Source organism: Trichosurus vulpecula, chromosome 6 (genome assembly GCF_011100635.1).
Source record: "Trichosurus vulpecula isolate mTriVul1 chromosome 6, mTriVul1.pri, whole genome shotgun sequence".
NCBI lineage: Eukaryota > Metazoa > Chordata > Mammalia > Diprotodontia > Phalangeridae > Trichosurus > Trichosurus vulpecula.
In genome coordinates this window covers 18,906,290-18,931,864 of record NC_050578.1, presented here as the reverse complement: position 1 = coordinate 18,931,864, position 25,575 = coordinate 18,906,290, and the positions used below count along the sequence as shown (strand labels likewise).

The 25,575-nt window shown below is 39.3% G+C and overlaps 1 protein-coding gene across 1 annotated transcript in view; it reads left to right on the top strand.

Annotated features, from left to right (window-relative positions):
• Window positions 1-1,974: 1,974 nt before the first annotated feature.
• VEGFC (vascular endothelial growth factor C) overlaps window positions 1,975-25,575 on the top strand; it is a 163,013-nt gene continuing 139,412 nt past the window's right edge. The window contains exon 1 of the mRNA XM_036763736.1: window positions 1,975-2,119. Coding sequence (XP_036619631.1) covers window positions 1,976-2,119 — 144 coding nt within the window. The 5' untranslated portion in view covers window position 1,975. The remainder of the gene's footprint in view (window positions 2,120-25,575) is intronic.

Below are 25,575 nucleotides of genomic sequence, written 5' to 3'. Positions count from 1 at the left end.
TGTAAAGTGGATTTATGAAGGAAAGGGAAATTGTGACACATTTTCCTCCCAGAGCTCAAAATTAGTTTGGTCAGCTTTAAGGAGGTAGATAATCAATGAACATTTATTAAGTGCTTATTGGGAGTAAAGCACTATACTAAGCACCAGAATTTGGTGTTCACCCAGTGACTTCTACCCAGTGGAATCAATCACTCAAACGTTTTTCCAGGGCTGAGAGAGTGTAGTGTCTTTGAAAGTGTTAGCGCTGGAGTCAAGGGACCTTGACTTGAGGATGTCCAAATCCTGTTCCTTTCCGTGTGGCCTTGAGCAATCCACAACCACTGTGGGCCTCAATTTCCTCAACTATGAGGAAACTGATGATGAGGGGAGGTCTCTCCTGGCTGGAAGTGTGTCATCTTTTAAATACTGCTTCCTACAGCAAAACTCACTCCATACTGTTGTGCATAGGAGCTCTCCGACCTTACCTGGGGATACTGAGCACATAATGAGTTGCGCCCTTAAGAGGAAACAGAAATCCAGACCTTGGCTTATAGGACTTTTCCTAAGGACCACTATCTCTTCTCCAATTGCCAAATGCCCAAAGTTTAAGATTTCGCTCATCCAAGCCGACAACACTCTGCATTGATTTTTTTTTTCCTGCTAACACCCTTCGTTCTTGCTCCCACCCCATGACTCCCAGTTCCTACAAAGGAGAAGGGCAGGGGGAGGGGGTGTCTCCCGAGGGATCTCCGCCATGCTGGTGATGACTTTCACTTGGAGCTCTCACTTACAACTCCCAGACTGCGCTAAAACCTGTAGCCAGGGAAGGCAAGAAGAGGCTTGCAAGGAGCTGGAGGGGTTCCCGGGACTTGCAAAAGCCCGCAAGGGGTCGGCTCCCACGTCCCAAGTTCACCCATTTCCCCACTCGCTGCAACTTTACCCAGCGCGGCCACACAAGCCTCCAAAGCCAGCGAAGAGAAAATTGCCGCCTTTCTCACTAGGGACGGACCAGCCCCGAGGGCTGAGATTTCTGCTCCTGCGGCCAGGATGAGGCCAGGGGACTGCACATGGAGGGGGAGGGGTAAGAGAGTGGGTGGGGGGAGGGGTAAGAGAGTGGGTGGGGGGAGGGAAGCTCCAGTGCGAGAGGTTTCCGAGGGAAAGTGAGAGGGGAGGGAGGACAGGGCTCACCCGCTCCCTCCGTCAGCCGCTTTCTCTCACATAAGCGCAGGCAGAGGGCGCATCAGTCATGCCCTCCCCCTGCGACCGCCGCTGTTGCTGCTGCCGCTACCGCGGCCGCACAGCTCCACGCGCTGAGGACGTCCGAGCACCCGGGACCCTGCAGCTGCTGCTGCCTCCGCCGCCGCTCCTGCCCGTGCCGCTGCCAGGAGCCCCGGAGCTGGCCAAGTCAGGGGACTGAGCCGCAGCAGTCCTCGCCGCTGCCTCTGCCCCCCGCCCCCCAACAGCCCCAACACCCCCACTGCAGACTCTCCAGCTGTTGCTGCTGCCCCCCTCGGGGGGTTACTTAGGGGGAAGAGGAAGGGGGGTGGGGGGGATCAATCCGTGGTGTTTAAGACTTTTTAAAGGGGGGGGTGTGTTTATGCACTTCCCCCCTCCCCAAAGAAAAACAAAAGGAGGGGGGGTGACTTTTCCTCTCCCTCTCGCTCTCTCTTCACCTCCCAATCTCCTGAATGAGGAGAACTCGGATGTCCGGTTTCCTGTGAGGGTTTTTACCTGACAAGCTCCGACTTTCCCCAGCAGTTACTTGGAGAGCAAGTTGAAAAAAGTTTGGAGCCCCCGCGCAACGGAGCCGCCACCGCTGCAGCCTCTTGTCCGTCCCCCAGGCTTTTTACTGGCTGGATATTGGGGGCAAGGAAAACCAGGAGAGCTCATCATTGCAGGGGCACCCAAGCCCCCACCCCCTGCCCCCCCGTAAACGCACTAGCCTCCCCCACCCCTTCCCCACCCCGCCCCAACCCCCCCAAGGAGCCTGTTCACCATGCACTTGCTGGGATTATTCTCCCTGGTCTGCTCCCTGATTGCTGCAGCTCTGCTCCTGGGACCTCGGGCGCCGGCCGCAGCTGCGGCTTATGAGTCGGGACAGGGCTATTACGAGGAAGAACCGGATCTGGGGGAGGCAAAGGTAAGTGCTGTCCCGACTGCCGCTCCTGCTGCCTCTGGGGGAAGGAAAGTGGACAGAGTCCTCTAGCGTGCACCATAGAGTTCCCTAAACGATCCTGTCCAAAGAGGAAGTTTGTGTGGTCTTGTAACCTTTGGGAAGTTGAGGCCAAGGATATATAGATCTGTTCTTATTTTTACCGAAGAAAGAAACTTACAAACTTTTGTTTAAAAAAAGGGGGGGGGGCGGGGAACGAGGTGGTTAAGCCTTTGCAAATTAGGCACACAACTACCGGACTTTAGTTTAGTACTGAAAGAGGTGCCTGGTGATACCAAAGTGATCCCCATGGATGCAACAAATAGAATGCCGAGCTTTGCCCAATGACCCAACTGTTGTAAAGCTCAATCGAAGACAGGGTAGCAGAAGTGCGCCTTCCCAGGCAAATCAATGGTACAAGAAGGCAGTTTTGTCCGTGGGCATAGATGACCAGTCAACCTACAAGATTTCATTGAGTTGCTGCGATGCGGGGAGGCTCACTCAGGCGCCTTGGAGGGGGTGGGGAGGGAAACGAATACAAAAGGAGTAGAAGAGACTAAAAACTAGGGAATGATGGATGGATTAAGACTCCACAGCTTGTTCAATTTCAGATGAACCTGGAGGTGATTCTTATCACCTCCTTTGAAAACCAGGGTTGTTTTCACTAAGCTGCACTTCTGAGATCTCTTAATGATATGCTGAAGACTAATCAAGTTTGCTGGAGGTTTAACAAATCCCAAGTCAGAAAATGTGAGGAGCAGTTAAAGAGTCCTTCCTTTGCAGCCTGAGATTTAGCTTGTTTGCCTTCAACTGCCGTTCCTTGATCTTCCAAAAGAAAACTGTTACTCCAGAAGATTTTAACATGATGTTTACACCTGACGTTGGTGAGAGGGTGTGAGTAACGGTATTTAAAGGAAAAAGTTGTATCATACATTGTACTTTATTAAAGCTGCTTAATGTGCCCGGATAGCAATTTTTGTGAATGAGTACAAGAATGTCTGTAGAACTTTACTATTAGCGTTCCATTTCAATTTGTGGCATGATGGAAAGGCAGTCAAGTGACGTGGTGTGCCTGCTCTTGAGTATATTGCATTATTTTTCACCTACTTTACTCTTATTTTTATTTCTCCTCGGCTCCCATTAGTTGGTACACTAGTCTGATACTGATGACAGTTTAAAAGACTATTGGCCACAGAGAACAGGGGGATTGTTATTGCTTCTGGATAGGCCAAATTATACCTTAGAGTTACTTTTCAAAGTAAAAAAAAAATGCTGATCGAGTTCATTTTGAATTTTTAAGCATCAAAACACAGGATGTGCATGAACAAAATCTTCAGAATGAATCTTCTCATAGTTTGTGTAAATTTTTTCAGTGAACTAAATTAAAGAAAATGCATTGTTGAGTTAATTATCTAGCTTTTTAAAATGCAACTACTATTCAATTTTTAATAAGTTAAGGAAACTGCCTTATTAACTATGATCTTAAAATAATTCATAAATTGATGCCAAATTATTATTTTAGATAAATAATAGAATGGTGGAAAACACTTTTGAGCTAGGACAATGTAAGCTGAGTTGTGTAACAGTTAATAACAATATATTTTATGCCATTTGAAAATAGTCTCCTATATTAATGCTGATGCTAACTATACCTGCATCGATGTGAATGATTTCCTGATGGAAAATGTTATAAAATGCAATGTGGCAGTTACACTTTTCCTATGCTTTGAATATTATTGCACAATAAGCAGATGTGTGAAGCAGTATTTTATAATGGATAGAGAGCTGACTTAGGAATCAGGAAGACCGAGCTTCTGACATGTGTTAGTTTTGTGACCTTTGGGTGTAAGAGGTTAAGTGATGTCGAGTAACTTGTGAGTCCCCCCCCAACAAGTCATTTACCTTCTCCCTGCCCCCTCCAATAACTTTTCAAGTTGAGGAAGAGTTGCTCATCTGTAACTCTATAGTTGGACTTCCCTATAAGGATGCAATTACAGATCTAGACCAAATACACATGTCCACATATTCACTTTCTCTTTCCGGAAAAGCAAAGCACTGGAGATGTGTGAGTAAAACATAATTTCTGTTCTGTGGTTTTAAAAACAATTTCTTTTGGTTTTGTTGAAGAATTGGGGAGTAGGATATGGAAAGGGACATATGAATAAAAATCATTCAATAAAGCAATTATCAAACATATGTGTGCTTCTGGAAAAGACAGCTAATTCAACTAATAGAATTGAGTTGGTTATCGCCAGTGTGTAACTCTGTATATGGGTGTTTGTAAGTATGTTGGTATTGGCCTCTGGGGGAGGAGGAAGAATCAAATTTAATTTTCAAAGGAATAAATAATATTAGTAATATAGAGAATAACTAATTAAACAAAGGGTTGATCATCTTTATATATGGATTTCTTATTCCTTCTCACTTAATTGAGTTTTCCTCTTTTATGTAAAGAATTTAAATTTCTGGTTTGGGGTACATATAAATTATGTTTTCCTATTTCAACTTACTTTTATATATAGTTTGATAAGAATATAATAGTGACATTGAATTTTACTTCTTAATACCTGTTTTTTTATTATTAATCAGAGCTTTAGGAATCCATACCATTAAGCCACTGGCCACTGAGACTGTAGGGATACCAATTAGTGCATTTCTGCTGCATTAAATGATCTGTAACTCAGTGGCTTAACAGACGCTTCCTATGTAATATGCTGGAACAGTAATATGCTAAATGGAATCCCAGAGATCTCAAAGGCTTAGATTATCTCCTTACTTGGCAAACTTATGACCAAAGATGGAGTTTGCACTGGGGGAATCTAGTTCTTTTCTGTCGTATATAGGAACTTATAAATATGTACTTTGATCCAAGGATCTTATAACTCAATTCCAACAGTGCTTTAAGTCAAGGTTAACTTTGTCCCCTTCATCCTCCCAAGGTCATATAGTTAGGTAGAGGTAAAACCAGAAATGAGAGTCAGGTCTTGCTAATTCTTATATTATCACTGGAACTCAGGATCCTATTCTATTCTGTGTAATCCTAAATGTACAACTTACTAAAAAGTTTGTAAAAAATCTTTTTTTCTGATGCTCAGTAGGATAGGCAAAGAGTCAAAAGAGCAAAGGACTTTGTTTATATTGGGATTAAGTTTAGCTAGAACTGGTGAGAAAAAGGGGAGGATGAAAAGGAGAAAACATGAAAGAGTTTACTCAAACCCAAAGGAATAGGAAAATGTGACAAATTTTCCAATCCATCCTCTTGTCAACATGAGATTAGTTGGCATTATATGCACTTTTGTCATTTCATGCTAGGACATTCGCATCTTTAGAGAGGTCATTTTAATGTAATTAAAACAATATACTAAACAGGCATTACTACATAATGCGTTATTTTGGTATTAAGTGATGCTTTGGTGACCCAAAAGACTATGCCCATGTGGTATACTGCAACAGAATCCCAAGAGATAGTGTGGGTTGAAAATCCTGATTAAAAAAATAGTATAGATAACTTCATGGACACCAGAGTGGTAATAGCTTAGTGAAATAAGGATATTTTAGTGCATAACATTTGATGATGGTGATAAGGAATACATAACTTGCACAATATATCCCTTACTAGGTTAGATATACCATGGATCTGAGCTAATAGAGACATTCTGATATTATTATAAAAACGAAAAGGATTAATAGGGGCAGCTGGGTGGCACAGTGGATAGAGTGCTGGCCCTGGAGTCTAGAAGACTCATGTTCCTGAGTTTAAATCTGGTCTCAGACACTAGCTGTGTCACTTAACTCTGTTTGCCTCAGTTTCCTCATCTGTAAAATGAGCTGGAGAAGGAAATGGCAAACCATTCCAGTATCTCTGCCATGAGGAGTTGAACATGACTTAACAACAACAAATTAACTTTCCTTTCTATTGTAGATAAGTTAATTTTAGGAATTATGTGTTTCACATAATAAGACATTGACTAGCTTAATATATGAACTATTAATTTTAATAGTAATTATTGTTTTAAAGTAATCTAGTTGCAAGTCTTTTGGCTATGGTACTTCACAGTAAAGTAAACTATGATAGGTTGTTGTAGTGTGGTGTGTTTTTTGTCCTTCATTTTTGAAGTGGGCCATGATATCAGGGAGATGATGACATGACTTGCAATTGATTTTGATTTGAGTGAGGGAGGGATGTGCAAGGTCACTAGCCTCACTTTCTCCTCCAGAGCCATCTGGGGTCCAGTGCGCTGATAATGATTGGGACCACTAGAGAAGGCCCGGGATACAGTGAGAGACCTTGACATTTTAAGCTAAGATCTGCCCAAAGGAAGGTAAATTTTGATGCCAAAAGCTACCTAGTTAACTTGGGGTTTACTGGCTACATTTCTTTCTTAAAGACCTTGGTCTTCAAGGTTTGCCTTAAACTCAACTCAATCTGAATCTCCTGGATTGGACAACAATAGGTCCCAGCCCAAGCACCACTTAATGGTTGTTTTTTGGGCCTTCTTGGCTCAGAGTGAATGTAAATAGTAACTGTTTCTCTTTGGGCCAGCAACCCTGAAGGTCTTCTCCCAGTTCGATTTTTTTTTGGGGGGGGGGGTTAAAGGGGCCATCCCTTGACTCACTCCTTAAAGATACCTGTTCACTGAATGGTTGTTGCCTCACTCAGAGTGGGAGGTTGTGTTTGTCCTTCGTTTTTGAAGAGGACCATGACATCAAGGAAATGATGACATGACTTGCAGTTGACTTTGATTTCAGTGACGGAGGCCTGTGTAAGGTTACTAGCCTCACTTTCTCCTCCAGAGTCATCTGGGTCCAGTTATCTGATATTCATCAGGATGACTGGAGATGACTCAAGATGCAATGTGAGATCCTGGCCCTTTCAGGCTCAGGCCTTTTCACTTAGAGTGAGGTAATGGCCATTCAGTGGATAGGTCTCTTTAAGAAATGAGTCAAGGGATGGCCCCCTTAATTAGAAAAAAAGGGAAAAAAACCCAGCTGGGAGGGGAAGACCTTCAGGGTTGCTGTTCCATAGAGAAACAGTTACCATTGATATTCAATATACATATATATGTATGTATATATACATGTACATATACACATATATGCATAATATTCTTTTTTTCTTATTCTCTTTATCATCTATAGCTCTCATGTCATTTATAGCCTTCAACATTGTATTACAATTATGTCTTGACACGTAAATGGGGTCATGTCTTAGAAGTTTTGTATAATAATGTTAATAGCTCACATTCACGTAGTGCTTTAAGGTATATATACATTATCTTGTCTGATCTTCAAAACAACAGTGTGAAGTAGGTGTTATTATTATTTCAATTTTAGAGATGATAAAATTGAGGCTGAGGGAAGTTAACTGAATTTAATCAGTCAATCACTAAACATTTATTGAGCGCCTACTCATTTGAGGTGCAGCATTAAGTGTTGGGGCTAAACAATGACGTCTCCCAAGGTCAAAAGGCTAGTAAGTGTCTGAGGAAGTATTTTAATCTCTTTCTCACTCCGATTTTAGAACTCCTACCAGAAGGCCTCTTTATGTATCTGACATTGTCTAGTGGCTTACCCAGTTACTAGCCAGAATTTTTTGGCTGAGATCACCTGTTTTCTGTTTTGTCCGAGTTCTTTGATAACCAATATGTCATAGAATCAGAGAGTTATAAGTGGAAGGGGGCCTTAGAGGGCATCTAACTTGTTCCAGTCACCTCATTTTATAGATGAGAAAACTGAAGCCCACGAGGATTAAGTGCTTTAAATAAGGTGACCCAAGTCATTAAGAAAGCCAGGACTGAAACCCAAAAAACCTGCTCCCAGTCCAGTGCCCCATCACCATCAAATACTTGTTCAAATGCCTACGTGAATGGCAGGTAATGTGCTATAGAGATAGGAAGGTGAAAAGCATGATTTCTCCTTAAGGAGCTTATAGTCTAGTTGAAAATAAAGGGCATATTGGAAACATAAACAGGCATGAGAGATAGCTTACGGTAAGTACCGAAAGCATATTACAAACAGTAAGTGCTGCAAGAGTATAGAGGTAGAAGAGATCACTGCCAGTTGTGGCAGCTAGGGAAACCTCCATAGGGAAGGAAGAACTCAAGTAGGAGTTTATTAAATATTTAGAGAGGGTTCACAAATACGTTCCAGATAGAGGGCATGCCTTGAACAAAGGCATGGAGGTAGTCTTTTGCATTTTACATAGTTGAGACAATGAGTGAAACAATTTGCCTAGAGTATTTGATTGTGTGAGGAAGGTGAGGAAGATCAATGTAGGAAAAGGAGCTGGGGCCTGATTATGAAAACCTGGAGTTTGGAGTTTATTCTGTCCTAGGCTCTTCCCTTATATCTCTACCCTCTTGGTAATCTCATTAGATCCCTGAATTCAATATTTTTCTCCCCAAACTCTAAATTCAGCCTTAATCTATCCATAATACCAATTGCTTTGTTTTAATCTCTACCTGTATCTTTGAAACATAACATGTCCCAAACCAGACTTTCACCTTTCTCCACTAAAGTCACTGTTCTTCTTAACTAATTAACATATTTCTGTCAAGGGTCATCATCTATCTAGCTTTGCAACTTGGGCATCAGCACCATGCATTTATTGAACACCTATGCTGTTCTAGGCACTGTTCTAGATCCTGATAATGAGGGTGGGATAGGGACAGGGACCCAATCTGTGATTTCATTAGAAAAGGGAACTCCTGATGAGGAAACTCATATATATATATATATATATACATATATGTATATGTATATACACACACACACACACACACATATATATATATATATACACATGTATATGTATATGTATGGGCATGCAGGTTGGCACATCATCTATGGCTTATAAAAAGTTGCCCTAGAGCAGTGGTGTCAAATTCAAATAGAAGTGGGAGCCACTAATTTGTACCTAAGGATGTCTGCAGTCACCATATTGACTTAGTTCCAGAATGTAGTACTAACAATACTTTATTGTAATGCTACTTGTTTTCTTGTATATTTCCCAATTACATTTTAATTTGGTTCTCATTGCATTCAGGAGTGTTGTGAACCCATAACATGCAGGAGACACGTTTGATATTTATGGCCTAGAGCATTGGGAAGTTAAGTGACTTACCCATGCAAGATACGTCCTAAGTAGAACTTGAACCTTGCTAGTCCTGGATGTAAAGTCCCCTCTCTGTCTATTTTGCCATTCTGCTTTCTGGGCATACAAAGAATGGTGACTGCCCCTTTCCTTTAGCAGCTTACTTCCTATTAGGGAAAATATATATATATATATATATATATAAATGCATACATATCCTCAACTCTTCACTCTCACTGCCCCCAACTAATAACTTTTTTTTGCAGGGGGGAAGGTAGGGCAATTGGGGTTAAGGGACTTGCCCAAGGTCACACAGCTAGTAAGTGTGTCAAGTGTCTGAGGCCAGATTTGAACTCAGGTCCTCCTGACTCCAGGGCCAGTGCTCTAATCACTGTGCCACCTAGCTGCCCCCCAGCTAATAACTTCCCAAGTTTTGTTTATTATACCACCTTAACATCTTTCACAACTACCACTTTGTTGTTGAGTTGTTTTAAGTCCTGTCTAATTTTTCCTGATCCCAGGTGGGGTTTTCTTGGCAAAGATACTAAAGTGGTTTGCCATTACCTTCTCCAATTCATTTTACAGATGAGGAAACTGAGTCAAACAGGGTTAAGTGACTTGCCTAGGGTCACACAACTAGTGAGTATCTGAGGCCAGATTTGAACTCAGGAAGAGGAGTCCATCCAGGCCTGACACTATCAACTGAGCTACCTAGCTGCTCCATCTTCTTCCTTACTTTTTTCCTAATTTATCCTAGTTCAATCCTTATCATGTTTTGCTTAGACTATTTGAATAGCTTCTGAATCCAATCTTTTCTCCTCTACTCTGTCTTCTATGCAACTTCCACACTGATATTCCTGAAGCTCAGATTGGACCATGCCATTCTCTGCTCAGGGACCTTTGGTGTTTCTCCATTGCTGCTAGGGTCAAACACAGTCTCTTCTATTTGTTATTGAACTATCTTCACAATCTGGTTCCAAGATCTCTTTCCAGGCTGATTACATATTACTCCCCCTCTCATACACTACAATTCAGTCAAACCTCTTTCAAAGAGGGCATTTTACATGCTGTGAGCATGTTGTAAATATTCCATATTCTGGGGCATACCCTAAGCAAGCGAAGGGTATGATAGAGTCGTCTTTTAAGAATTTTAATCTGGAAAAAAACATACAGGATGGGATGAATGAAGAGTTGGGAGAAAGGTGAGGGAGACCCGAGATTAGAAGTCCAGGTTAGAAGATTAATGCAATAATTCAGGCTCAAGGTGACGAGAGGTTGAGGCAATGAGGATGGAATGACTTGGAAGAATGTGAGAGAGATTATGAAGGAAGACTCAATTGACAGAAGTGAGTGACTTATTGGATATCGAAGAAGTAATTCATGCTTTCAAGCCTGGGTGACTGGAATGATGCTGGTGCCCTTGACAATTAAAAAAATCTGGAGCTGGTTTATAGGGAAAGCTAATGAGCAGTGTATTCAACAGATTTGAAAGTGCTTTAAAGAATAAGATCGCCAAGGTGAGCACTGCAAATTCAGTTCAACTGAAACCAGCAAATAATCTGTTCTTATTTCAAAGGAAAGAATGGAATTAAATCAACAGGATTTAAACTGTGTACTGCATTAAGTACAATGTTTGCTTTATGTGGAAACATTAACAAATACTGCCACAATTCATAGCCAAGATAGCGTAAGTACGACCTGTTACCTTGAATATTAAAATTTAAAGATAAACTTGGGTCGCTGTGTGATCTGAGGTCGAGTCATTGCACCTCTGTTTCTTCAGCTGTAAAATTTCCTAAGGCCCTTGTAGCCTAATGTTCCATATCTTGTTAATAACAAACAAAAAGTGTAGGAGTTTTTATCTACTAAGTACCATCTCTGTGCCATCCATATGTTGCAGCATCAATAACCTTTGTCTGGCATTCTACAGATTCCCACAGATCATCCTTGCCATCTGCCCACTCTTGGCTGCCTGGAGAGGAGATTTAAGAATTCAGAAATGTAGAGTCCGTGTGGGAATAGGAAAAAAAAATGCCCTTTTGCTTTCTCTTACCTAACATTTCACACATGCCCAGATTCACCGAGATGACTAGTCTTATAGCCCCTAAATGTAATTAGCTGGAGGTGATTCAGGGGGCAGACACCTAATAGTAGAAAGCTGGGATACTGCCACCCTTTTCTTTGTGTTCTACTTCCTGAGTACATTCACATACTGAAATGGTATTTCTTTGTATATTGTCTATTATTCACATCCTCTCTTAAATGCCATGTTTCCAAAATAATACAGAATGGAAGTGAGAATGTCTTGCCTTGGGGGGTATTTTTTTTTAAAAATACCATAACTTTCAGTTGAGTTAGTGTTCATATATGCTCTTTAATTTTGCACTGTTTGACCTTGAAATGCTTGTTTTATAACATTTACAGGTGAACATGATCTTGGAGATGATCTATATAACCTCCTATTTTACAGTTAGAGAAAACAAGGCCCATGCAAGTTGAGTGACCTACCTAAAGTCACATAGGTAGAAACCAAAGGAGGCAGGATTTGAATTCCGGTCTTATGAGTCAAAATCCACATTGCATCCTAAACAGTTGATGATGATTAAGGGACTATTTGTATGTGGTACTTTTTGTGTCCTTGTCCTAAGTGGAACAATAGTCATTTTTCTCAATTATAAAATGAATAATTTGGACTAGGTGATCTTCAAGTTTCTTTACAATTCAAAGGACTGGTGGTGACTGTGACTGTGTTTTGTGATCCCCATTTGCCATACACAGATTGGTTGTGCAGTGGATAGAGCACTGGGCCTGGCATCAGGAAGACCTGAGTTCATATCTGGCCTCAGACACTTACTAGCTGTGTGACCCCAGGCAAATCACTAAATCCTGTTTGCCTTAGTTTCCTCATCTGCAAAATGAACTGGAGAAGGAAATGGCAAACATTCCAGTATCTTTGCTAAGAAAACCCCAAATGAGTGTCACAGAGAGTTCAACAGGACTGAAATGACTGAACAACAGTGACAATTTGCCTTATCAGAGGGTGGAAGATAACTTATTTGATAGGAATAAATGCAAAGCCGTGTTTGGGCTCAAAAAATAAAATTAAGAGATAAAATTGGGAAGATATAAAGAGTATTCATCTGAGAGAGGTCTGAAATTTTTAGTGAACTTTCAGCTAAATACAAGTCCTCATTGTTACTCTTCTTGGAAATGACTTCTTTCTCTGAGGAATAGATCAATGATACAATAGAGAGAAGTATTCCAATACGGTGAAGATCCAACCAGTGTCATTCACCTATAGTCTAATTTCTCCACCAAGGCAATTACTTGAAATAAATTTGGACTTTCTTAACTGTACCTTCTAACTAAAAATAGTTTATGAGATAGATTTAATTCATTATTGGCACAGCAAGATCCAGAGACTTAGCATGATGCCCAATAAGAATTCCTAGATGCAATGAGTCACCTTAATTTTTTGTGTAACTTCACTATAGGAGTGTTGGAAGTATTCCCTATGACCTTTCACAAATGAATGTCTTTGAGGTATAGGTTTAGCCAGCAGAGGTCAGATTTTTCCTCCCTCTTCCAGCCATTTGCTATTGTAAATTTTCCCATTTGAATCACCCCTGGTAGCTATGCTTTCTGTGTGAGATGCACTTGAGCAAAATCAGCTTCTGAAAAATTTAGATTTATAGATTTACGTGCAGGATACATCAAAGGGTGCTTATTAACTATAATGACAAGTCAGTATAGAATTTCTTCAAGCGCTAAGGTATAGTCTTCTTTAAAAGTTTGATTTATACAAAACTTCTAGGTATTTTTGATGGTTTCTTCTATCATTTATTCTTTCTTGTATTTGTTCTTGGATAATGATACTATATTTCACTGTGTAACATTATCATAGATAGAATCCATTAGGACTATATATAGTTGTCTGCTGGAGACCAGAGACTTGTTTCTATTTAATTTGCTCTTCAGAGCATTCACCATAGGATCATGTACAAGTGGTTGCTTTAAAAATACCTAAAAGTGATAATTTTAGTGAATGATTTTTCAAATTTCTTAGTGGTACACTAATAGTACCAAAGGGTTAATATAGCTTTCAAAATGGTTTTTCTTCTGCTAAAGTAGTAATTTTACATTAGAGATATAGACAAATCAATTGTGCCTTTAATCAGCCATCCAAGTTACTGAAAACAGTGTTCACTAGTATTGGCCCCAGTGGTAGAACTTTTTATGCACTTCCACTAGATTAGAAGCAAGTCCTTTTGGGTACAACCTTTCAAGTAAGCATGAATCCTATCAAGTATTGTAATGCAGAAATCATTTTCTTAGCTTCTTCTCCATTAGTTTAAAATCCCTTCAATGAATTTCCCCCTAGAAACATTCTTCAGCCATGTGGAATCAACTCCATAATTTAAGGATGAAAAATCTGATTTATTTACTCAACAAATAATTTACTCCCTACTGTGTGTGTGTGTGTGTGTGTGTGTGTGTGTATCACTGTGTTAGCCACAGCAGGGTGAAAGAAAATAAGTATTATTGTCCTCTGATTTGTCATATTCACCTTTCACTTTTGTTTCTAGATTCATTTCTAAAATATATTAATAAGAGCCTTTACTGTGATGGCTCATACTCTAAACATAGCCAGCTTAAATACTGGCCACACAAACACATACACATATACACAGTGATGCACATCTTAGGCAAATATCTTACCATCAGGTTTTGTTTTGATTAAAATGAACAGAATTAAGAACTAAAAATGCAAAGTAAAGTATAAATAGATGAAAATAAATACTCTGTGGTGAAAACAGTAATTCTTTAGGTCAACAGGAAAGGTAAGAGTACCATATAGTCCCCAAAATATCTTAGCCTCCTGAAAAATTCTGACGATAAAAATGTGAAATAAAAAAAATCAAATAGAACCACTTGAGTAACAGATGCAAACATTAAAGAAATAGTTGAGGAAAGATGTTTTCTGTTATTTTATGTTACCCTTATGCACTCTCAACTCTCTTGCACCCAGGTTCAAACCATAGATAATTTTAATAGTAATTCACCTTATTTGATTAATTTTGCCCCCACTTTGCTCCCCTCCACCATTTTGAAACTGTAAAACTGTAAAATGACCTTGTTTCTAGATATCCATTTGATCCCTGTATGTATAGACACAAGCAATGCAAATAGTAAGCTATTTAACTGGGACTGAAATGTATGATGAAATAATGGGATAGTAATATTGGACTGATCTTACGATCACAAACACAATCCCCCTTCATCCTTGGGTAGTTAATTCACTACTCCAGTAGGAAGGTTCCTTTTTAGCCTGAAGGTAATACAATTTTGTCCCTGTAGCACCTACACCTCTGCTGGTGTAATCAGCTGGCCTCTGCGGGTCACCTGCGGCTTAATTGTCCTTTCCTTGCATCGTGAGCCCTCAGGCACACTGCAGGACTCCCACATTCCTAGATGCCCCCGTTGGTAGTCTTAGTTGCTCCTCTGACCCCTCGACATGGTCTGGAATACAACAGAACTCTCCCTTTAAATCCCATCCTACCTTTTTCCCATGTTACTTTGTTTCTATTATTTCTGTGCTGTCGCCATATAGTCCCATGGAAAAGGGAGTCCTAGCAATTTCTCCCATGAGTGATCACAGGCAGAGCTCAGGGCAGAAAATACCGTCCTATTTGAACCTGTTTGTGTGCCCTTCTGTAAGAAACAAAACCAAACAACAAAAATTGCAGTCCCTCTAAGTTGTACCGAGCGTGCATGGTGAATACACAGTACATGACAGCTATATTAATGTTGCATGCTGTAGACCAAGCACAGACGCCGTATGTAAGTCAAAGTTGCGTGTAGGAAACAGTCAGTATTCAAATATACTGTTCATAGCATCAAACCTCAAAGTCATATATAGTACACCTTCAATATATTCCGTCAATAGGAATTTTGTGGGTAAATGCATAAGCTCTTCCTACATTTTCTTCTGAGTATCATATATCAGCCTGGTCACCACCCAGACAAGCCATAGCACATCCGTGGTGATCTGTCACTTTTTTTAAACCACCCTCCAACTCCATGGACAATTGGTAGGGTAGGCTTACTTAGGTTTGTTAGTCTGCAGGTCCATTTCTAGGTTGATGATTAACCTAGATGGCATAGTCTCTTCACTAGCTCCGCACTCTCTAGGTACCCACTATTACTTTAGGGCCATCACAGCTGGAGTATCCCACAGGAGAAAGGTTGTCCCTGGATTCTGTTCTCTCCCTATCCCATGTTTAGGTAGAATGCTTTATTGAGTTGTGAGGCATTCACTGTTGAGTTTTTATTTTGCATCCTTTTATATTATTACCTCATCTATAAAAATATTATTAAATTAGCTTGTAAAGCATCTTCAGACTTACAAATTTGCCAACAGCTTCTTTTGCATCACTCACAACACATAAAATAGTGCTGAGCACAAAGTAACTATCCATTCCATACTTGCTGACCTTTTGAGAGTCTTGGAGATGAAAGTAAACCAAAGAGGGTGAAGTACTCAGATGACCTGGATTCAAATTCTGCCTCTGCCTTTTAATAGCTGTGTGACTAAGAGCAAGTCACTTCACCTTTGGGGGCCTCAATTTCTTTATCTGTAAAATGAAAGGATTGGACTAGAATGTACCCGAAACCCCTTCTGGCTCTCAAAGTATGATCCTATGGGTCTTGGAGGTATGTGTGTATGAGATGTGCCAAAAGTCTTAAAGTTCTCTCTGTCTCTCCATACATACATATACACACATATGTGAGTGAGTGTATATATATATATATATATATATATATGTGTGTGTGTGTGTGTGTGTGTGTGTGTGTGTGTATATGTGTATGTATGTATATGCAGATATATTTCAGAAAGTTTAATTTAGATATTGCTAGAATTGTTCTTGGAATAATAGGATCTAATAGCAGTAAGGAAAGGGAATCACATAGGATTAGAGTGTTGGAAGGGACCTCTACAGCTATCAAATTCAACCTATATGTGAAAGAAATCCCCAATATAACATTCCTGATAAGTGGTCATCCAGCTTCTGTTTGTGGATTTCCAAGAGGGGGAGTCCATCACCTCTCGAGGCACCACATTGTGCATTTGGACAGCTGTAACTGGTAATAATTTTTTCCTGACATCAGTCCAAAATTTGCCTCTTTGTAACTCGTACTCATTGCCCTCCTCTGGGGTCAAAGGGACCCATTCAAATGCTTCCTACGCATGACAGCTCTTCAGATATTTGAAAATAGCTCTCTTGTTCCCCTTGCTTCTCTTCTCCATGCTAAGTATGCCCAATTATTTCAACCAGTTCTCATATAACATGGACTCAAGGCCCTTCACCTGCAATTTAGAGCCCATCCTTTTATTTGATAGATGAGAAAACAAGAACTCTGAGAAGGACTAAATCACAAAATGTTAGAAAATTTCCTAATTTGAAAATATTGAGTTTCTGTTTCAAATATAAATTAAATGAAGTATGGGTGAAAATAGATTTATTCTTAAAGTTCAAACTTTTCAATGCTAATGCCTAGAGAAAGCATCCTAACAATTTAAATGTAGAATGTCTCATACTCAAACACAAACCAGAATATAAAGTGATGATAATCCAAGTTAAACAGCTTTCAGGTCTTTCCTTTTCGCAATCTGGCTTCATCTGCGTCTTCACAGGCAAGATTGTGCCTTGCATTGAAAAGTGATGATGGTGACAATGTTATTTTCTGTGCTGGAATTAACACCATCTTCTGAATTTAATTTGGCGACAATCATAACGACTTATTGCTAAACGATGTTGAATTCTTGCCCATGAATTAAAACTTACTGGCACATGGAGTTTGTAGTTAGGGAGTACAGAACATAGCTGCTGGCAGAGATATCTATGTATGAAGACTACAAAGGCTTTGGGGTACATTTTGCTTTTTTTAAAAAAAGAGTCATTCAATAGTACACCATCTGTCCATCTTCATGGGTACATGATCATGTTCATTTGTATAGGCCTTACAGAAACATAGATTGCATGCATGTGTCAAAATTGATTGAGCTAAAGAGATAATGAAAACTACAAATTCTTCTCTGGGGAAGGACAATGGAAAGAAGACAAGGTGATGAAATTAAGTGTTCGAGATGTTGTAGAGGAAGGAAGGCAGAGAACTTTTAGAAACAGAAATGCGATGAAATTTAGGAGTATTATAGACCCACGGTTGCCTTTGTGACACTACTGTCCCCTCTTGCATTTTTTATTGATGCTTACTCAACTCAAAGTTGTCTAATTGTCACTGCCGTTGGAGTTCAGATTTGAACTCAGTTCTTCCTGAATCTAGATGCAACATTGTGTCCACAATGCCAGCTAATTAGTTTTTGCTTTATTCCCTCATCATAATTTACCTGTCCTTGCTCTGAAGTAATAATAGCAGTCCAAAATGGTAGCAAGTTGAATTGGAGAGGCGATTAGTTGTAGTGGGAAGACCTTTAATAGGCTAATGCAGGAGTCCAAGGAGGGGGTAATGAGAGGTTGTATCTGGGAGGCATGAGGCAGAATTTAAAAGGGAGTGAAGGTGGAACGTGTCTGAAGAGGTAGAATTGACAAGACTTGGTAATCCATTTGATATTAGATGTTGGGGAGAGGAAAGAGTCACAGATAATTCTGTAGTTACAACAGGAATAATGAGGTAAATGATGTTCCTTCAGACACCATGAAGTCAGAAGGAAAGCTTGTACCTGAAAAAACCTTATGAGGCAATGGCTATAACTAATTTTTTATTCTGGTTTTCCACATGACGAAATTGGGTGTAAGTAGGGTTAAGTACTTATCTATAGTTACACAGCTTGTAAGAATAAGAGGTAGCATTTCCTGACTCCAGGTATGGCACTTTTTAAAAAAAAAAATATTTATTTATTTATTTAATATTCTTAGTTTTCAGCCTTAATTTTCACAGGAGTTTGAATTAAAAATTTTCTCCCCATTCCTACCCTCCCCCCCACTCCAAGATGGCATATGTTCTGATTGCCCCTTTCCCCAGTCAGCCCTCCCTTCTGTCACCCCACTACCCCCCCCATCCCCTTTTCCCTTACTTTCTTGTAGGGCAAGGTAGATTTCTATGCCCCAATGCCTGTATATCTTATTTTCTAGTTGCATGCAAAAATTTTTTTTGAACATCTGCTTTTAAAACTTTGAGTTCCAAATTCTCTCTCCTCTCCCCTCCCCACGCACCTTCCCTAAGAAGGCAAGCAATTCAACATAGGCCACATATGTATCATTATGCAAAAACCTTCCACAATACTCATGTTGTAAAAGACTAACTATATTTTGCTCCTTCCTAGCCTATCCCCTTTATTCAGTTTTCTCCCTTGACCCTGTCCCTTTCCAAAAGTGTTTGCTTTTGATTACCTCCTCCCCCTTTCTGCCCTCCCTTCTATCGTCCCCCCCTTTTTTATCTCCTTCCTCCTTCTTTCCTGTGGGGTAAGATACCCAATTGAGTGTGTATGTTATTCCCACATTAGGTCAAATTCGATGAGAGCAAGATTCACTCATTCCCCCTCACCTGCCCTCTCTTCCCTCCCAACAGAACTGCTTTTTCTTGCCACTTCTATGCATGATAATTTACCCCATTCGATCTCTCCCTTTCCCCCTCTCTCAATATATTCCTCTCTCATCCCTTAATTTGATTTTATTTTTTTAGACATCATCCCTTCACATTCAACTCACCCTGTGCCCTCTCTCTCTCTCTCTCTATATATATATGTATATGTATACATATATATATATATACACACACATATATGTGTACACACACACACACGTATACACACACACACACACACACACATATATATATATATATATATATATATATATTCCCTTCAGCTACCTTAATACTGAGGTCTCATGAATTATACACATCATCTTTCCATATAGAAATGTAAACAAAAAAGTTCAACTTTAGTAAGTCCCTTGTGATTTCTCTTTCTTGTTTACCTTTTCATGCTTCTCTTGATTCTTGTGTTTGAAAGTCAAATTTTCTATTCAGCTCTGGTCTTTTCACTGAGAAAGCTTGAGAGTCCTCTATTTTATTGAAAGTATATATTTTGCCTTGGAGCATGATACTCAGTTTTGCTGGGTAGGTGATTCTTGGCTTTAATCCTAGCTCCACTGACCTCTGGAATATCATATTCCAAGCCCATTGATCCCTTAATGTAGAAGCTGCTAGATCTTGTGTTATCCTGACTGTGTTTCCACAGCACTCAAATTGTTTCTTTCTGGCTGCTTGCAGTATTTTCTTCTTCATCTGGGAGCTCTTGAATTTGGTGATAATATTTCTAGGAGTTTTCAACAGGCTATTAGTGGATTCTTTCAATTTCTATTTTGCCCTGTGGCTCTAGAATATCAGGGCAGTTCTCCTTGATAATTTCTTGAAAGATGATATCTAGGCTCTTTTTTCGATCATGGCTTTCAGGTAGTCCAATAATTTTTAAATTATCTCTCCTGGATCTATTCTCCAGGTCAGTGGTTTTTCCAATGAATTATTTCACATTGTCTTCCACTTTTTCATTCCTTTGGTTCTGTTTTATAATATCCTGATTTCTCATCAAGTCACTGGCTTCTACTTGCTCCAGTCTAATTTTTAAGATGGTATTTTCTTCAGTGGTCTTTTGGACCTCCTTTTCCATTTGGCTAGTTATTCCTTTCAAGGCATTCTTCTCCTCATTGGCTTTTTGGAGCTCTTTTGGCATTTGAGTTAGTCTATTTTTTAAGGTATTATTTTCTTCAGTATTTTTTGGGTCTCCTTTAGCAAGTCATTGACTTGTTTTTCATGGGTTTCCCACATCCCTCTCAGTTTTCTTCCCAATTTTTCCTCTATTTCTCTAACTTGCTTTTCCATATCCTTTTTGAGCTCTTCCATGGCCTGAGACCAGTTCATGTTTTTCTTGGATGCTTTTTTTTCCAAGGGAAAAGATAAAGTTTATTAGGGATTCACCATAATGGGTTGTCTTAAGAAATCCCACGCTTTGTGATGCCTGTTTCCACAAGCAGGCCAGATTCAATCTAAGCTGAGGTAGATTGAATCTGAGCCTCTTGGATGCTTTTGATGTAGGCTCTTTGACTTTGTTGACTTCTTCTGGTTGTATGTTTGATCTTCTTTGTCAGCAAAAAAAGATTCCAAAGTCTGAGTCTGAATCTGAGTCCCTTTTTGCTCCCTGGCCATGTTCCCAGCCAAGTACTGGACCCTTGAGTTTTTCGTCGGGGTATGACTGCTTGTAGAGTAGAGAGTACTTTGTCCCAGGCTTGAGGGATTGCGCTGTTGTTTTTAGAGCCATTTCTACACAGCAAGCTCTGCCACACCAGTGCTCCTCCTCCCCCAAAAACCGCCAACCCAGACCTCGACTCAGATCTTAAGCAGGCTCTGTACTTCCGCTCTCATCCCCCACTTAATTCCTCCCACCAGGTGGGCCTGGGGCAGGAAGCAAATGCAGCTGTAGCTCTGTCCTCAGAGCTACACCACCTCCACTGCCCCTGGGGTGGTAGCCAAACCATGAACTCCTTTCACGCTGTCCCTGTAGCTTTTCTCACTAACCTTCTCTGTTGTCTTTGATGTTTTTGTGTTGAGAAGGCTGCTAACTGCCACAGCTCACTGATTCAGGGTGCTACGGCCTGTTCTGCCCGGCTCTTGTTCTGGTTGGTCCTGGCACAGCCCACGCTGGGCTCTGCTCCCAGGTGTGTGTGATAGACCTTTCCCCACGACCATCCAGGCTTTCCTGAGCTGGAGCCCTGCTTCCCTCTATTATTTCATGGGTTCTGCAGGTCTAGAATTTGTTCAGAGCCATTTTTATAGGTTTTTGGAGGGACCTGGAGAGGGGGGGAGGTCATACAAGTCCCTGCTTTCCAGCCACCATCTTGGCTCCACCGCTTTGGCACTTTCTTTAGTGCTTTTGACCACATGCTGCACCATTGGAGATGTGACTTTGAAGTTGAGAAGAGAAAAACAAATTTCCTAATTACCCATGTAGAGATGATATTCGAAACAATTTGAATTGAATAAAATTGGAGAGGGTGGGGGAGGAGGAGGTGGAGGAGATGAGGAAGATGATGATGATGATAGAATCAAGGACAGAATATTGGTAAATGACATGTGTATGAATATGGAAAGAAGAGAAGGATCCAACAAATTATAGTAGGATCCAAAAGTAAGTTTTAATAAATTGGATTTTTCAGTTAAATGCAATTTACTTTGATTTATATTGTACTCAGAGAATCTATCACTAAAATATCAATTGTGTTTTCGAAGCTACATTGAATTTTATAAATATAGAGAAAACTTTCATTTAGAATATTTTATTTCTGTTCTATAAAAAGGGAGGGGAAGGGAATAAGCATTTGTATTGTATCTACTTTGTGCCAGCCAATATGCTAAATATTTAGGTATTTTTAGAAATATTATCTTATTTGATCCTCACAATAGCCCTGGGAGGGAGGTGCTGTTATTATCCCAATTTTATAGTTGAGGAAAGTGAGGCAAAGAGGACCTAAGTTACTTGCTCTGGGTCACACTGCTAGTAGTGTCTGAGGCCAGGTCTTCCTAACGCTAGGCTCTGTGTTATTCATTGTACCATCAGCTGTCTCTAATATCTATTTGATTGCTTTTCAGGTTTTGGGAAGATCTTAAAAGCTTTTTTTTATTATTCCACAGGGTAAAAAGCCAGAAGAGACCTCACAGGTTATGAGGGAGAAAGGTTATTTTTAATTTGCTTAATTAGCATAAATTTGCATACTTCTTCTGTGGTAGTCATCCATTCTCAAAGTCCCTTTTTTGTGAACTTAATATACTTTCTACCTGCTGACTGATATGTGAGAAGTCAAATACAGTACAATTAGGCTTGGATTATCATTCGGTCATTTTCATTTGTGTCTGACTCTTCATGATGCCATTTAGAGTTTTCTTGGCAATGATACTGGAATGGTTTGCTATTTCTTTCACCCTTTTACAGATGGGAAACTGAGGCAAACAGGGTTAAATGATTTGCTGAAGGTCACACAGCTAGTAAATGTCCAAGATAACATTTGTACTCAGGAAGATGAGTCTTCCTAATTCCGGGTTCAGCACTCTAACCACTATACCACCTAGCTGCCCTTGGGCTTAGCTAAATTTTCTCATTCTGCATCTCTAGATTGTTTAGACTCTTTTGCCATGCAAGTTTGTAGGGTGAACCTTTGTAGCTCCTATCCCTACAGTGATATATTGTATATATATTGTAAGATACATTGTATACAGTGATATATTATTACTCTAGGAAACCTGGGTTTTATTTCTCTTTTTAGAAAATATTTTCTTATTGTGAACTGGGCAATTATCAATAAACACACAATTTTCAATATACAAAGAAGTACAAGAATTATGTAAGAAACTATGAACTTCTATGTGCAGTTTTTAAAAACAGTTATATACATACTCACATGATTTAATGAGGTAACAACAAAATTACTATGTTGGTTTGTGTCCCCTTTTGTACTTTGTCTGTTTTCTTCTGAGCATTTTTTATCTCTTAGTCAATTAGCAGAGTCAACAGGGCACCCACAAGAGTCTCCTGTAATTTCCCAGCTTATCTCTTAAGGGCTTCTTAGTTTCCTAAGGTGTGTAGAGATCGCTTTGTTTCTTCAAATTTAAAAATGAACCAGGTGTCATATGTAAATTCTGTGTTTTAGGGAGCTTTAGCAGTTTCTGGAAGCTTTCTTCACTTGTCCCTTATTGAATTAACAGAATAAGGTGAAATAATCCCACGGGGACTAGGCTGGTGAGTCTAACTTTGCTGATTAATCTATATAGCTAGATTTGTCTGGTACTGCTAATTCAGAGGTCAAGTGATTATTATATGTAAATTTTGTATTTTATGGCATCATAAAGGTTTGCAATAGGTACTGCTAGGAGAATCAGACCATGAAGAATCATTAGTTGGTGTGGGAAATCCTTACTGTTTCTATTGATTCATCAAGATAGAATGTACTTGATAATCATAGACCTTCATACTACAATACTCATTTTAGCCAAATTTTTAGCAGGCTTAAGTAAAAAAGTTAAAGGTAGATATGTAGATGAGTTTCAATTAAATATAGCAACATCTCCTATTTGTGTTTCAGTGTCTAGAATGACATCAAGTATGTTCTATTCCATTCTGTTTGTCCTCTGTTATCTTTTGACTACTATCTGATAATATAACTGGTTCTTTCCATTTTCAGAATGTATCTCTTTTTCCTTATATGCACTTATTTCCTCAAGGCAGTAGGTTTTGTTTAATTATTTCATTTGCTGTTTTGCCAGACAGTTGGTAGTCTACTGTGAGTGCAGCGTTATGCTGTGTTTTGTGCATCTGTTTTTGTTGTAGGGTACTGGACTGACATGGAAGAGGAACAAAGAAGAGATACATATAAATAGTATTAAACAGTATTTATGTAACTTATGATATGCTCAATGTGATAGAAACCTAAAAATATTTACTTTTTTACAGATATTTGTAAATGTATCTTTCACTTGTGGTACTAGCCTTCTATCTAAGAAGGACATTTTATCTTTCCTCCATGTCTGTACTTTTAATACTGAAACAAAGAAGAATGAAAAAAACCATTAAATAATGTTACATGTTCATATATTTAGGGGGAGAAATGCAGATAGTAATATGATTCTACATTAAGACAGAATACAGGTCACAGGATGATAGACTTTGAGTTTGAAGGAACCATCTAGGACCACCCTCCATTTTACAGATGAGGATATTAAGGCCCAGGGAGGGTTAATGGAACATATTTATATCACTTAAGCTTTTTATTAATTTGCAGTACCAGGGAAAGTGTGTTGCTTTGGCCACAGAACCTGAGTTAAAATCCCATCTGTGCTACTGGTGTGACTTCAAGTCACTTAACCACCCTGGGCCTGTTCTCTTCTTTATGAAATGAAGGGTTGTACTAGATGGCTTTTGATATCCTTTCCTGCTCTAAATCTATCATCCTGTGATACTGAATCTGTTATCTTATCGATGTGGTTATACCCATGACAATCCATGCAAAGTTATTTTCTCTACAGCAGACATTTCCAATTTTTTTATTTGGAGAATGAGAACTTTTTTTTTTCTTTCTTTGACTACCGAAAATCAAACAACCCAGAAAATCTATATTAATACTTGGTATGAATGGGGTACTGTACTAAGTGGTAGTTTAGATGAGGCATGGTTCTTGCTCTCAAGAAATTTATAATATAGTAAATTATGTTAAATTTTTAAAAGGATGAGATTTCCTTTAGGAAGTACAGTTGGAGACTCAATATAAACCAGCAGTTAAAAGCAACATAATACTAATTTCTTTTAACACATTTTCACAAACAAATGAAAATTTAGCTAAGCATTATTTTCTTTAGATGAAGTATACACAAGTAGTTTCTACTCTTGACATATTCAAAACATATTATCATTGAAACTGACAAGAGATTCTAAATTCAGAAGAGTTTTCTGTAGCCATGGACCATTTAAATGAGTTTATGGTATTTCTATTCATATTCAGTCCAGTGTTTTCATCCTTCCAGGGGATTATAAAGGTTGGTAAATAGCCCATGAATGAATTAGGAGTTTTTCTTACAGGTTGACACCACCATCTTTGGTCATGATGTGGTTTCTTACCTCATCCATTTACACAAGGGATGAAGTGTCCTACTAACGGGTCTAGTCATAAGAGTAACTAAATTCCAGTTTAGCTGCCTAAGGGTCAAAGTATGCTAAAGCAAGGAGTTACTAGGTGAATTAAGAAGATGAATTCTTCTTCTAGGAGTTCAGAAGATTTAGTTTCAAGTCCATTATGACCTTAGGTAATTCACTTCCCCCACATTGGCATTGGGCCTCAACTTTTTCACCTGTACAATGTGGAAGTTAGATTAGATGACGTCTAAGGTTCATTCTGGCTTCTAATATTTATAAATTTATATATTTAGAGCTGGATGTAATTTGACCAAGGATCATGGGGCTAATTCAAAGGTTCAGAGAAGTGGTACACACTCTTTTGTCCATTCCCCATCATTTAGAAGAGAATTTTGTGGTAAACATTACCTCACTAAAAAGTGAAGGTAAACCCAATGTAAAATCACACACACACATGCATACATGCATACATATATATATGTATATATATATATATATATATACACACATATATATATGTTGTGTATATGCGTGTGTATGTGTGTAAACAATAGAATTTATTAAGTATTTGTTAGTTTGCCAGTTCATGCATGGATAACATGCGCAAGGGACTTAAAAGGTATAGGGATCCCTGAGGGACACATTTCTCTC